The 15,425-nt window shown below is 38.6% G+C and overlaps 1 protein-coding gene and 1 long non-coding RNA gene across 3 annotated transcripts; one reads left to right on the top strand and one right to left on the bottom strand.

Moving 5' to 3' along the window:
* Window positions 1-2,207: 2,207 nt before the first annotated feature.
* On the top strand, window positions 2,208-6,273 carry LOC115776936 (uncharacterized). The gene is made up of 6 exons (XM_030724737.1): window positions 2,208-2,330; window positions 2,871-3,004; window positions 3,363-3,510; window positions 4,618-4,866; window positions 5,663-5,927; window positions 6,043-6,273. The coding sequence occupies exons 1-6, from the start codon at window positions 2,311-2,313 to the stop codon at window positions 6,271-6,273; spliced, it is 1,047 nt and encodes a 348-aa protein (XP_030580597.1). The 5' UTR covers window positions 2,208-2,310.
* A 460-nt stretch (window positions 6,274-6,733) lies between these two features.
* Window positions 6,734-14,109, bottom strand: LOC115777008 (uncharacterized). 2 transcript variants are annotated; one of them, XR_004019564.1, is made up of 11 exons: window positions 14,086-14,095; window positions 13,798-13,910; window positions 13,039-13,181; window positions 12,831-12,899; window positions 9,411-9,608; window positions 9,118-9,210; window positions 8,776-9,022; window positions 8,438-8,567; window positions 7,638-7,778; window positions 7,200-7,311; window positions 6,734-7,088 (listed from the first exon to the last, which is right to left on the bottom strand). It is a non-coding gene; the product is annotated as an uncharacterized LOC115777008 (long non-coding RNA). The 2 variants fall into 2 exon arrangements; XR_004019563.1 differs by lacking the exon at window positions 13,039-13,181 and having other exon boundaries at window positions 14,086-14,109.
* Window positions 14,110-15,425: the final 1,316 nt, after the last annotated feature.

Below are 15,425 nucleotides of genomic sequence, written 5' to 3'. Positions count from 1 at the left end.
ACCAGTTCAAACCAGTTTAAACACTGAGGGATTTCCACTGTCCTGCAGGATGAATCAAAGTTCTCCTGGATGGAGTTTGTTGTTCTGAACTTACTGATTTGTCCATGTGAAGAAACTTTTGGATACAATCTAAAGATCATGTATTAATGCAGCTAAATACAGTGTCTTGCAAAAATGTATTCATACCCCTTGAACTTTTCCATATTTTGTCACATTACAACCACAAACATAAATATATTTCACTGGAATTTAATGTGAAAGACCAACACAAAGTGGTTACAATTGTGAAGTGGAAAGAAAATTATACATGATTCAAAACATTCTTTACAAACAAAACTGAAAAGTGCAGTGTGCAAAAGTATTGAGCCTCCTTTTCTCTGAGTGCAACCAGTTGCATTCAGAAGTTTCCTGACTGCTAATGACTAAAAAGAGTCCACCTGTGTGTTGACTTTATAATTCCGCCTGCTCTGTGTCATATCACGTATGACACTCTTTTTAATATCAGAATACAGCACTCTGGCTGTATTCTGACACCTTTTTCTCCCGACCCGGCTTGGCCCCAGGAGATACTGCATTTCCAGTGGGCCAGCTCAAACAAAGGAGGGCGCGGAGCACCCAGGTCACGGACAAGGCCCCGAGGGAAAAGAGCCGGCGTAAGAGAGAGGCTGAGGCGCAGAGCGCACCAAACGCCACTGCCGAGCATCCTGTTGGCTAATGTCCAGTCACTGGATAACAAGCTGGACGAACTCAGGGCCAGGATACAGTTTCAGAGGGACATAAGGGACTGCAACATCATCTGTCTCACGGAGACATGGCTGACCCCCCTCATACCGGACCACGCCGTACAGCCGTCGGAGTTCTTCAGTGTTCATCGCACGGACAGAACGAGTGAGTCTGGAAAATCAAGAGGAGGAGGTGTGTGCCTAATGATTAATAACAACTGGTGTGACAGTAGGAATGTTGTCCCTCTGAAACAATCATGTTCACCTAACCTGGAGCTCCTAACCCTGAAATGCCGTCCCCACTACCTGCCCCGCGAGTTCACTTTGGTCATCTTCAGCGCCGTCTATATTCCACCTCAGGCGGACACAAACACTGCACTATCCGAGCTACATGAGGCTATTTCCACCTATCAGGCTAACCAGCGTGATGCGGCTCTCATCGTAGCCGGGGACTTTAACAGTGCAAATGTAACAGGCCCCGTTACAGCGGGCGTGAAGACAGATTACACTCCTGTAAAACAGGAGAAACAATGAGCAGAAGAAAACGTGCTGCCGTTCGCCTGGTCAGTCTTGCCAGAATTTATTCACATAAAATAAACATCTGTTTCTTTTGTCACTTCAGCCACAATTCTGTTTCTTCACTGTTCAGTCCATTAACCATGTTGACATTTAAGGGCACATACCAATACAAATAAGATTAAAATAAAGAAAGAAAAATATACTTTTCACATGAACAAAAATAGAAAAGAATGCATATCATCATGTTAAATGACCAATTATAAAGGAAGTATCTTAAATCCCTTTTCAGATACTGTACTTTTAACATTTGTTGACAATGCCCACATTAGCTTTCTGGCTTTGTATGTTCTCAGGTAATTTAGCTCCTGACTATGGAGGACCGAAACTGACATAATTAGAAATAAAAGCAGAAATATATATATAGTGTCTATATTTTGTTTTTCCTTTTCCTTATACACGAGTTTTCATCAAGAAATGTATAAATTTTCTTTTTCCTTACGCATGCGTTTTCATCAAGAAATATAAATGTTTTGTTTTGCCTTTTCCTCCTGCTCTTTTTCCTTTACCGTATGCATTTCTGCCTCATTATGCAAATGAGGAGGGTTGTCTTCTTGCTCCAGCTCCTCTGCTATTGGTCAATAAACAAGAAGGAGCAGGATCCATGTGCAGATCGATTGTGCATGCCTGGGTCTTGACTTGTTGCAGAAATTTAGAGGAAGTGAACGCTTAGCAGAGATGTCTCAGGCAATTGCAGAAGAATTAAGGCACCTTGCTAGCTTAGCTGAAAGCAATACTGTCACTGATGACTATTTATTGTTTCGCGTGGATATTTTGAATGAGAGGCTACTGCATTTAGCTGCAGACCGGATAGTGAAGCTGACCCATTAGTTCTCCAGATTCTGGAGGAGGTGGCGTGTCGCTTGCACAGTCTGTGTACCACACAAGAACTGCTGGGAGACCTGGATATTTGCTGCCCGCTGAAGCCTTGGAGTCCTTTTTGCTTGTGGGTCTGTCAGTAAAGGATATTGCGGAACTTTTTGGGGTCAGTGAAAGAACAGTTCACCGGCGGATGGCAGACTATGGTGTTAGGTAAGTACGTGTTGTGTTTCTGTTGCTACTTTGAACTCAGTAGTATTTTCTATTTTCATTATAGTTCCAAATTGTAGCGGAACATCTGTTATGTATTCAACTGTACACATAGTGACGTAATATGTATGGTAAGCCTTTAACCTGTACTAGTATAGTTCAGTTTTGAATTATGAGCTGTGTTCTTCATATTAAAATATATTAATTTTGTGTGAGGGTGTAGACCGCATCAGCAGAATAATTACGAATGTGTGTTAATATCCACCATTACACGGCACTTCCACATAGCTCTTATGGTACTAATTCTCTTAAAATGTGTAATACATTAGTGTCAGAAATCCGGGCTGGTCCATTTTCAATCACTGTGGTGAACCTCACTTTCAGCAATAGTGTGACTGTATTTTGGAGCTGTCAAAAGTATTTAGCATTAGCTGTATATTTAATGACATAATATGAATGGTCAAAACCTATGTGTTTGCTAAAGAAACACATAGTCAATTGTTTTCTACTGACTAGACATTGTGTATTATTTTTTTCTCGTAGAGTATCGGATTTATTCAGCAACATCGGAGATGATGAGTTGGATGGAGTTGTGCGAGACATTCTAAGTTATCATCCCAATACAGGATACAAGATGATGTTGGGCTACTTGAATGCTCGAGGTATTCACATCCAAAGTAAGTCAATAACAGATGTGCTTATGATGGCGCTGATAAGCACCTATTGCAGTTGTAGACATAATGTGCTGTATGACAGACAGCTCATTGTTTATCACTTCTATGCAAAGTAACAAGGACACACACACACACAAAAAACACGATTGAAAGGAAAAATCTTTTTTCAAATTTATAGCAATCACATGGTAATAATCTAATGCCCTCTTAACTGTCCTGAAGACACCAGTGTCCTCATGGACCCATTGACTTGCATGTACATGTTTTCAGATAACAGTTGATGGGTTAAATTTTCTTTTTGATTCTGTTCATCACCTCCAAATCAAACATGTTTTAATTATGGTCTCATTCATTTTTCAAGGAAGACGAGTGCAAGAAGCAATGCGCCGTGTGGACCAGCAGGGAATTTTGATGCGCACATTCCAGCTTCAAACTGTTCAGCGTAGAAGATACTCTGTTCCAGCTCCAAACAGTTTGTGGCACATAGATGGAAACCATAAACTTATAAGGTCAGACTTACTTGTTTGATCAAACAAGAACAATACTTAAGGTACTTCCTGGACAAAGAGAAATAACTTCTGTATTAAAATAAATAGACTAGAGAAATTCTGGAGTGATGGATTAGTGTCAGAGGGGTAACAAGTTAAATCATCATAAATCAAGCGTAAAAAATTTTCCCTGTGCTATAGCAACCATCTCACATAAAACTGTTTTGGTCAAGAAAACGAAGTCACTCTGCTTCTGAAGCATCAAACGTATTGTTTGTATGAAGCATTTAAAATAATTTATAATAATACATTGTATTCATGTATGTTCATAAAAATGGTTTCATAAAAATGCTTTGAGCGGTCATGGTCAGAGATTAATGTAATGCTTTAAACAAAAGAGGAAGCAAATTGACATTACAATTACATGCAGTCTTCTAAAGTATTAGTTATAGCGTTTCCATTTTTATAGAACAGAAAATCAGGAACTCTAATGATTAATACTAGACAAATTAGTTGCCTTAAGAAACAGACTAACAAGGACACCAACAAACTCAATGAGATTAAAGTCAGATAACATTGTTTTCTCTAGAGAAAAATGGACTCTTTAGGAAACAACCCTGTGGTTTGGCATGTCCATATTTACCTTCTTAATAAGTGATGGACACTGCAGAATAAGAGCACTGAAGTTATGATTTGTATTTGCTTTGGATGCCAGGCCTAAATTCAGCAAACACGAGTGTTACAAATTATCTAGTATTAGTGTTTGTTTTTGTTTAATGCTGAACTTAGTGTTTTATATCAGGCAGCTTGTTTGGCAGCTAAGGGGTGTTTAGGAATATATATATTGAGCCACTGGTGGCAGTTATTTTTCAGTTACATTGATACCTGTCTGTGTTTGAAACAGATTGTGCCGTATTGGACAAACTGTAAAGAATGTGTAGTGTGCTTCAGCATTAAAGTCACAGTAGCTGTCCTCCTGTGTTCGTCCTCTGATCAGAGTGTCTGTGTGGATTAGGTGCTCCAGCAAATGCTCCCATAGCAACATACAGTCCTACCTCTCCACAGTAAGACTGTTAAACTATGTTACTGTACCAGTGCTAATCAAAACTTTTTTTGTTGTCTGTAGAGATGGCGAATTGTTGTTCACGGGGGCATTGATGGCTTTAGTCGCCTCATTGTTTACCTGACTGCTGCCACCAACAATCGTGCCACAACAGTGCTTAACAGCTTTCTTGAAGCTGTGAATACATATGGAGTGCCATCACGTGTTCGTTCTGACAAAGGAGGAGAGAATGTACAAGTGGCACACTTCATGGTCTCAACCAGAGGCCCAAACAGAAACTCTCACCTAACTGGAAGAAGCACACATAACCAGAGGTATTTACCTTACAGTCTTTGTGTGCGCTCCATGTTTTTTTATCCAGACTATTTCCATAAAAGTTGGTACATTGTAAATACAGTTCGATTTACTTTACTCTACCAGGAAGATATCGCAGGAGCATATCACCCCAGTTCTAAAGTCCTTCCACTGGCTCCCTGCAGCTCACAGAATAGACTTTAAAATACTTCTGTTAGATTATAAATCACACAAAACCTTAGCAACAAAATACATTAAAGACATTTTGTCATTGTGTCAACCTCCAGACCACTCAGGTCTTCTGGTTGTAGTCTAGTCTGCATCCCCAGAACCAGAACAAAACATGGAGAAGCAGCATTCAGTTTTTTATGCTCCTCTAACCTGGAACAAACTTCAGGAAAAATACAAAACAGCTGACACATTTTTTCAATAAAGGCTATAAATCCACCTGTCTAGAGTTGCCTTTGATTAACAGTAACTGGAACATTTATCAACAAATTTGATGTAGGTTATTTTCTAAGAGTACATTTAAAAAATTTTAAGGTTATTCCTGTTTCATACTTGGTTACTGGATTATGTTTTATTGGTGTAAAGCACTTCAGCTTCCTTGTTGCTGAAATGTTGTATACAACTCAACTTCACTTAATGTCCTACTATTTATACTGATCAATCAAAACATTTTTTACTTATATTTCCACTCATTGTTTAACAAATTCTAATCATTATTATTTATGAGTTGTAGGTCTATATATAAGTGCATGATGACAACCTAGTTCTGCACCTTTTCCACACTAATACCTTTTCTTTTCTATCCAGGATTGAAAGGTTGTGGAGAGATGTATTTGGGGGAGTGTTGGATCTGTTTTACACTACTTTCTGCTACCTGGAGACTGAGGGCCTACTTCACACAGACAATGAGGTGCACTTGTATGCATTACACTGGGCCTTTCTACCTCAGCTCAACAGACATCTGCAGTTTTTCAAGGACGGCTGGAACAACCACAAACTACGCACAGAAGGGAACCAATCACCGCTACTGTTGTGGTCTCAAAACCAACGTGAAGGTCACGACCCCGCACAGGTTGGTTTTATTAATGCCACTCTAGAAAGTGAAATGATTTTTTTTTTGTCCAAACACACAAAAGTGCATGTAATTTGGATGTAATTTACATCATGCTTTCAAAAATATTGTGTAGGTTGACCTCCAATATGGTATTGACTGGGAGAGTCCATATGGTCGCCATCATGATGGGGTGACAGTGCCAGAGGTTGAGCTTCCACGGCCTTTGACTCAGGTGGAATTTGAAACACTACCAGATCCAACTGGCTTGTTTTCAAATGTGATTATTGTTTATCAACAGACAATTGATGTACTGACTGTAATATTGGAAATATTTAGGTTACAGCTACCAAAGACATTTGCTTGATAGAGATTAGTTGCAAGTTTGTTTTTTTGAAATGTATACACATTCCTTTTTGGTGAGGGTAGTTGCTTCTCATCAACATGTGTCTGTGCCTCTTTTGGCATAACAACTGTGACATTTAGATCTTTGTAATAGAAATGACAGTTTTTCTGTTCAAATTGTTTTTTTTTATTCAATATTTGCTGTGAAGATACAATATATCAGGTTAGGCATCTTGTATCCAAACGTGAACATTGACCTGTTTGCACAGATATGTATATATGTAATAAAATCACTGTTATGAAACCATTTCAGCTTTCATTAAGAATTCGTGATAATATCAGATTTAACCGTTTGTAATTAAGCTATGTCTATTCATGACTTTGTTGGTCTAATCTCTTTTTTTAAGCAAATGTTTTCAGAAAACGTCCTACAATAATATGGAACTGTTTTTATAGTTGATCAGAACAACAACAATGCTGAGTACTGTCAAATTCTAATACATAATTAACAAGTGGATTATTCCAGAATATCCATATCTATCAAGAGACTGAACCATAAGAACAATTTAAAAGTAATAATACCAATAACCAACAACATTCGTTGTTTAAATGGCCCAGCTTAAATCTGACCAAAACCAGAATAGGCCGAAGAAATGCTTGCCATAAGGTCTTGGTGGAAGTCTTCATAGTTTTTGTGGTTTTTGGATCGCTTCAAAGTCAGGAAGCAAGTGGACGACTGTGGGAGACTGCAGTCAATAACTTCGACCTCGAGATTGGAGCATACCACACCCCAGCCAGTCCAGAATGTTAGTAAACTCTTGAGGATGTCTGATGTTCCTTTTATGACACAAATGAATGTATTATGTTAGCAAGATTATTTACATGTTCATAATTCACTTTCCAAAAGCATATATAAAGTGTATTGAAAAATGTATAATCTTTGCTTACCATTTTCTATGAATCTTCGGAGGAAGCTCATGATCAGACAGTGATCATCCAACGAGAGTATGTCTTCATCTATATCTTCATCTTTAGGCCAGTTTATGTTATCGATTACCATCTACAAAAAAGAAATTTCACTGTAAATTACTTGGAATGTAGGTAACTGAAGAAAATGAAAAACTGTGTTAAGGCAGAACTTTTGATGTGTACAGATGTTTGTCTTTCAGTCCAAAAGTGAAAAACACACATAGGAAATACAAGAGTAAGTGTTGGCATGCACTGGGATGTGCTGACAAGCCATCTCAAGTGTACACCACCTCTTGCCCCCAACCGCTGGATGTAGGCACCATCTCCACCCACTAACCTTAATGGATATGCGGGCATATGGGACAGATGGTTATTTGTATGCAGTGTTGGATTCTAATCTTTGCAAAGTAAACTTACCTGTGGGGTTATCTCTGCCTCACTGGCCCTTGGAAAAAGTACTGGCACAGCATCAGGCCTGGAACTGAAAAATTCCCACACACCTGTGTCTTTCAGCCCTCTTCGGATTTGTTTCACCTGTTGTGCTGTTCTTTCCAAAACCTACACATGAAAAAAAAAACAATTTCTTTGAAAAAATAAAGCAAACAAATCTTATAAATTTGTTGTGACAAAGACAATGACTTTTGGAAATCGAGAGTAGTTTTTTCATTTTGTAATTCCAGTTGCAGCACTTTTTACATTTACAAAGCTCAGTATGGTCCTGTGGTAATAATGTTCAAGAGATAAGTTCAGCATGTTCTCAAGCTCTGGGGTGCGTGTTTCATATGAGATCCTGAATGCTTGAAATAAAATAAAAAAGTTTTTTTTAATTGAACTCATAAAATACTGTTGTTTAAAATCTTTGTTTTCAGTGTTATAAAAATTATAAAGCTTAATGAGTGGATTTTTGAGTGGAGTTCATTTTTTGAATGTGTGATTCGAAAAATATAGAGTTGACTATTTCTATAGGCACCATAAATATTTTCCATCAATTTTTCTTTTTTTTTTTTTTTTTTTTTTTTAAAAAAGGACAATCTCTTGCAAAAAAATAACCTTCTGTCAAACAATTTCTTATCATCCACACTTAAAACCGTTATGATGTAGGTATATCAGGTAGGGCTGTCATGATTGCAGTGACTTAAGAACAATACTAGTCTACGTTCACTTTAACAGATTGTGGCCTTTCATCAGATATTGTTTCTGCAGGTACCATAACTTACAGCATGGAGGAGTATTTTTTTCTTGGAGCCAATGTCTGTTATTGACTGTAACTCCAGGAAGATCCCATGGCAACGTCAAAGAGAGAACCACGGATTTCTCCTCCTCTGACAAATCCTTTGTTCCCTGTAACTAAGTATTTATTGTAGGAGAAATAAAGCAGTATGGCATCACATGATACATATGCAAACCTAAACATATAGCCCAAAGTACATCTGAAGAATTTTAAAAATGTGCAAATAAAAGAGTTTGTATCTCATGCTATTTACAAAAATTGTCATGAAAAAAAAAACTTTTGTTGTAGGTCTTGTATTTTCAAAGTAAACTGAAATTTACAAACCATTCTTATGACCTCACGGACATCTTGGTCAGCACAATCTGACTCAGTTACAGTGGCTGTTTCTGGTTCCCCTCCAAACAGCACATGGATGATTCCTTGGCTGAGACCAACCAGACAAGGACCACCATTCAGAAAGCTGTGGCCGATAATTCGACCCGCCACACGAAAAAGTCGCTTTCTAGGAGCAGCCTCGATGTAGAGGGAGTGAGATGGTCCTGCTCACCCTCAAACAGCAATGTCTTCAGTTCTGTCAACAACAATTGATAATATTAACATAAACAGGTTTTTCTGAACAATCTCCATACCCGCCAATTCAAGAAAATGAAAAATTAACAACCATACCAGTTTCGTCATCAAGCAAGAATCCATTCTGAAGGTTTGACATGACTATTGAAAGTACATGTCTATTAACACCCTCTCCAATGGCAGCATCACCTAAAAAAAAAAAGACAAGACAATTGAAGACAGAAGACAATTGTGGGTCCAAAATGAAAGCAAACTCTTGCAAGACATTATGTCTCCATCCAGCTGTAGAGTCAAGACTGGACTAATTTCTTTTTGGACAAAAAACAGTCGAGTTTACAAGGGCAGTTGGAGGAGTTGACAGGATTTTTAAAAATAAATGAATATTTTACCTATGAGATGACATCGCAGTGGGTTAGTCCACTGCACCCGTGGCCTTTTGTAGAATCTCAGAATGGCACGGTTCCTTTCCTTCAGGGTATCTCTTAAACTCAGGGTAAATGAAAGACTCTCTTTATCCTTGTTTGCTTCATGTACTGACTCAATGTACAGCTCAGACGCTTTGGCTGGAACTACTTCTGTAATCCAAGCTTGAAAGAAACATGACCAGAAAAGGCATACAAACTGATTAGTGAATTTAAATTTCAGATTCTATATACATAAAAATCAAAATTATACACAACCATCCATTCCAACCAATCATTTTCTAAATCTGCTTCTTCCATATAGGGTAGCTTGAAACCTGGTGCCTATCTGCTGTTCAACGAGCAAAACATATGCTACATACAACCATGCCAGGTTGCCATTCATTTTCTGACAACACAGACACACAGAAAAAATAGAATAGAATAGAATAGAATAGAATAGAATGCCTTTATTGTCATTATACAGGATGTACAATGAGATTGGAGCACCAAAACTAACAAATATGAAATACAAAAAGTACAAAAAGAGCACCGAAAGGAAGACCCGTGAGCCGCTGCGTCTGTGCGCACCGCCATCTTGGAACCTGAAAAGAACTATTCATACACCTAGGGCCCTTTTCCTAAATATCTTTCATTGGGACAGTATTTTCAAAGACAATTTTAAGTAAAATAAAAGCTCTCTCTCTCTTAAAGACAAACCCCTACAGCATGTAAAAAAAAAAAAAAAAAAACTGTGAACAAGAACTAATTATTTAAAAGTCTCACCTTTACTACTAACTACAGAAGCGCATTGCATTCAAGGTTAACCTGTTAACTGGCAAGGGCCCGCCCCGGGCCCTCTGTAGCGATTTCCGACTTTGAAGCCTCATAGCGTCACAGTAACGCTGCCGTTCGCCCTCACGATGCTTTTATATGACAGACTAGACCCTCAGAATTCGATTGACACCTCATTTAGCCAATCATGTTATGAAATGGATTTTCCAGAGCCAATAATATCCAGAGAGCGTCATGTGACATTTAAGGACATGCCCCAAATGTTCTCCAATCGTTCTTATTGGTCAACTCTAACCTGAAATCTAAAACCACAGATGGATAGCCAATAAAATTCCCGACACGTGGGTATATGGCACTATGGGGTGTGTTTTCACATGAAGGCATAAACTCCCTGCGTATTCAGTGCGTATTTGCTGCGTCCTCCATGCGTAAACCAAACAGGAAGTAGGAGTCTATGCGCTGACGTGCATAAACAGTATTTACAATGTTTTCTCTCGGCAATGGATTGTCAGAATGCATCAAAAACAGACTACATTTATTATACGAAGTGACTAATGACTCACGAGAGTGGATTATTTTGTATTAGAGAATGTCGTCGCTGATTTGACCAGTTTTATCGCTGCAATGAACACCTGTTACTCAGAAGGCAGAAGGTAAGTTTTTATTCTCAGCTCGTCCTCGTATTATATGCCGTTCTGATGTAAATATGTATGTAATGCTGAGCTTGGCATGCACCATTACACAGAAATATAACCGTGCGCCGCTGTGGCGCCACTTATATTGTGTGTTTGCGTGGGCGCTGTATAGTGGTGTGATTTACGTATTGAAATGTGCCAGGTGTTTGGGGGTAGGGAAAGGTGTACTGTAAGTATCGATTGGGGGTTTCGTGGGCTTCTCTATTACGTCAGCATCACCCGATAAAAGGGCAAGGTGAGGTGGACAACGTCTCAGAGCTTCATTTGAGATTCGTCGTGATCGCATCGTTGTTTGGAGTTTTGCGAAATGGCACAGCGGGCCGCCGGCAAGACCAAGTTCAGCGCTCAGGAGGTTGTGGAATTGCTCACACGGAGAGAGAGCGACATTTCAGCATCAGACTTTTGCGTTCAACTGATGATCCAACATCAGAAGAAGATTTGTTTTTCCGATGGAGATGACCAGTAAGTGTCTAAAGTTTTACAAGTTGGGGGTGGGGGTTATTGTATGGGAGGAGGTTGTACATTTTGTATCAGACAAGGACTACTGGGAGGATTGTGTGGTTTTTATTTTATGTGTGTATGCACTGTCTGCATTTACTGTAACTTTTTTTGAGATACAATGTATTTATTGTGTGTGTAAGGGAATCACTGAAAAATGACTGGGTTTTTGGTGCATGAAGGCCTGACATTTTCCTTCTTTTACAAATTAGGGGAACCTCTGATCATGAGTGGCAGCCAGCCAAAGAGAAGATGGTGGAAGAGGCTTCTTCATCTGATTAAGAGGATCTAATGCCTGTTACAGCACAGGCCAGAAGGGCCAGTGCACCACATGTGACAAGCCATTGTGCTTTGTCCCAAACAGAGACTGCTATAACCAGTGGCACATTGAAAATTCCATGTGAGGGGGGGTGGGGGTAGAGCAGAATAATTGTAAATAGTTGCAGTTTGCTGTGCTGTGTATTTTTTTTTACATTACTCTGAAAAATAAAATAGCATTTACAGAAATGGTGATTTGTTTTGTGACTATTTTTTTTTTTTACAATGTACAATAGTGTCATTCATATTTTATTGGATTAATATGGCTTTATTTATGATTTATTCAGTAATTTTGTGTGTAGTACAGGATTCCTCAGGACAGTATCTTTGATTAGAGCCCTCATTGATGACTGTATGTTGAAGCATTGAGGAGTTACAGCCCTTTAAAATTTGCATGTCAAAGGGGGCTTAGATGCGGCACTTGGACTATCCAAATGGCACATGAGAGAGCACGCCAGGGCATCAATGCACAAAACCTTTACAAAACAATAGGCTTTTGTGCTATCTTGATGAAATTCGAAATGCACGACAAAAAGACTTCATTCTACAGCTCCAATGTATTTTCCAGTCGTTACCTTCTATATTCAGTGTGTAGTTACATGATAACAATCAGGAAAAATCTAGGCGAGGCAAAAATTGTCTACTTTTTCTGTGTTCCAAACTTAATAGCTACAAACTCATTACAGTTACAGTGCTTTTGACTACAAAAATGAAAAATATAGGTTGTCTGCTTCGCAAAGACACTAAACTTTTGTGTGTACTCCAAAGAGTTCAGGAACAGCAGCTGATTTAATTTGGGTATGCTTTTTCAGGCGTTTTTTGTTTTTTTTAGCCGCCAGTTAAGTGGTTAAAAGAAAAAACAACAACAAAAACCTTGTAATTACGAGAAAAAGTGTCATAATTACAAGATCTGATGTCAACTAATGAGAAACCTATAATAGCGAGATGCAGATCTCATAATTGAGATAACTGGAAACCAGCCATTTACTGCAGCTGCCCAACATTATATGGCACCCTAGTGGCCATGGATTTAAACTGAGTACTAACGTGTTTATTGAGTAATAGACTCGAGTCCTAAGTCTAACCTGTACATGCTACTTACCATTTCCGAGGTCCCTCTGAATATCTGGAGGATTAGGCTGCTGTGTGCTTAGAGCAGTTGAAGGACCAGCTAAAGACAAAACACATGCATAACAAATGAGTTACAAAACATATTTTAACAGAAATGGTTTGTTTGAAATGGCAATGGACAGACAGACAAATCTACATAAGATGTTGTTGCTGGTGGTTGCAGATATCACTCTACAAACCCTGATCTGAACCTGTCTCCAGTGTCACCACTATATCTGCAACTTGTTGCCGTGAAGAGCTGCGACTTGCCCCACTGGTGGAAGGGACAGATTCCTCTCCATTCTCACCTTCAGTCTGTCTTTCCCTGCCATCCTGTGATCGTCTTAAGAATCAATTTAACAATCAATTTCAGATTACTGAAGTACTTTTTAACAAGAAATACAAACATTTCAATATGACAAAAAAAAAAAAAAAAAATTAATCAGGAACAAGATGTTGGCACATACAAATGAAGTTATTATTAATACTTTTGGGGGTAAACCTCACCATCTGTGTCTTTATGTCTTTCTCAACAATGTGTTTTATGTGATGGCTTCAGATTATGTGCACCACCTATCTATAAAAACATTATTAGCTATGGATTTGTTGTGGACACAACTTATTGTGGATAGGGAAGTTATACACTATCCATGGAATGTAACTTTGCATTATACAAGTTAACTAACCATCCATACGTAAATACAAGTTTGACTTATCACCTTCCCAAATAACATCAGTTCTGATTCAGCTGTTAATTATGTATCACTTCACTGGAAGGACTAAAGCCTACCGATCTGCATATTGGTATATGAATGTGATTGTGAATGAGTTTATGTGACTGAAGTGTTAAGTTCTTTAAGTGGGTAGTATGTCTGGAAAAGCACTACATAGATTTTGTCCTTTTGCATTTATAAAGAAAACCAGGTGCACAGATGAGAACTTTAGATTTGGATCAGTACCTTGAACAAGACTGATTGTGTTGCCTTATCTGTGAAAACGGAAATTCCTCTCCACAAAGAAGACATGGCGTCAGTGGTCCAATGTATGTGTTAGAAGGTCCCTCAGTTTCTTCCTACATGTAAAAGTACAAAAATATATAAAGACTGAAGCCGCACACAAACAGCAGTTTTAAGAAGTAAAACAAGTCTACATATACACACTTACATCTCTCTACATCTCTCTCTCTACATACATATAACACAGTTGAAAATAACAGCAAATGATGAGCTAAAAGCAGATATATTTACCGGCTCCAAGCTGAGATGGCACTGTAGAGGCGGATGTAAATATAGAGTGGTGAATCATAGTGCTTGGTTCCTTCAGATATTGCACACTGTACCCTTCATTTGGGCCACTGTATAACAGAGAAGCTGGCGGCTCCTTGTGTTACCAGAGCTTTTGAGCAACTCATAGCCACCTGCAGTCCTCAACTTTGGAAAGTTTTGATAAAGACAATCTGTTAATTCCTCACAGCTATGAAAGTCATGATAGGTTCAGATCATTTTAATAACTCAGAGAACAAACACACAACTCATTTCAAACTTGCGCAAGGAGGAGAGATCCGTTCCTGAACTCAGCTCTCAGCTGAGCGGAAGTTATCTGTCCCGAAGGACCGCTTCCTGTGCAGCGCTTTTATTCGGATTTTCACAATAAGATCACGTGGGTTACACCAACGCAGTTTACAGCATGTAATAAACAACATCCTTGGCTTTTCCTACCATATATGGTAAGTAAGTATCCTGTAGAATGTGCCTGTAACATGGCGTATACGAGACACGTATCCTATATGTGTTCTCTGCAGGCTGAGAGCAGCCTGCAGGTAACTACAACTTCCTTTGTAAGAAATACACCACGTGTTCCCATTTCAAACATAAAAACAACAGTATCATATGCACATAAAACAACTATAGAAAATATACAAACAGAAGATATGATAATTTATAATGAACAGAATGGAATTTATACCATAACTCCAACAGTCACCTGAAAAATAAACACACAATATTAAGAAATCCCACTTTACCACCAAACTCTGTTATCACTGGAGTCTTTGAATTCCACTGAAAACAACGAAGAACAAATGTTATCTCTGTTTTAATTTAAAATACGTGGCTTAAGAAGAGAAAACACATTTCAGTGACGTGCACAGCTACACTGTGCTGCTCTAAACCAACAGACAACAAGCAGTAAATTTTCAAAATATTCAGAAAGAGCTTCAGAAGGTTTTTCACAAAATTTCCTAAAATTATTCTATGTGTTACCATACAGTCTTGCTTTTTGGAGAGACAGAACCAGGACGTTGTTACACTATAAACATTACATTATGGAAATACAATATTTTTTCTACTGTTCTTAGAGCAGGCAAAATAGTTCAAGCAACAATAACGTAGATACATACCTCGGAAACATATGCGCCGCTCACCTAGTCCTGCCCTTTGGAGACGTCCTTCTCTGGTCGCCTCGGAACAACTGTTGAATCTTTTCGCCCAAGGCAACAAAAAACGTGTGTATATGTGGCGAGGCTGACAGTTGCATTGCTGCGTCTTTGATGCCTTCTACTTGATCTGCTTGTAAACAGTCTTGACAC

This window comes from Archocentrus centrarchus, unplaced genomic scaffold (assembly GCF_007364275.1).
Source record: "Archocentrus centrarchus isolate MPI-CPG fArcCen1 unplaced genomic scaffold, fArcCen1 scaffold_41_ctg1, whole genome shotgun sequence".
NCBI lineage: Eukaryota > Metazoa > Chordata > Actinopteri > Cichliformes > Cichlidae > Archocentrus > Archocentrus centrarchus.
The sequence above is the reverse complement of the archived record's forward strand: the minus strand, read 5'-3'. Positions and strand labels throughout refer to the sequence as shown.

Coding starts and splice junctions, on each gene's coding strand:
- LOC115776936 (XM_030724737.1), top strand. CDS start 2,311: ATGGCAGACTATGGTGTTAG. Junction 2,331..2,870: donor ATGGCAGACTATGGTGTTAG/GTAAGTACGTGT, acceptor TTTTTCTCGTAG/AGTATCGGATTTATTCAGCA. Junction 4,867..5,662: donor AGAAGCACACATAACCAGAG/GTATTTACCTTA, acceptor TTTTCTATCCAG/GATTGAAAGGTTGTGGAGAG.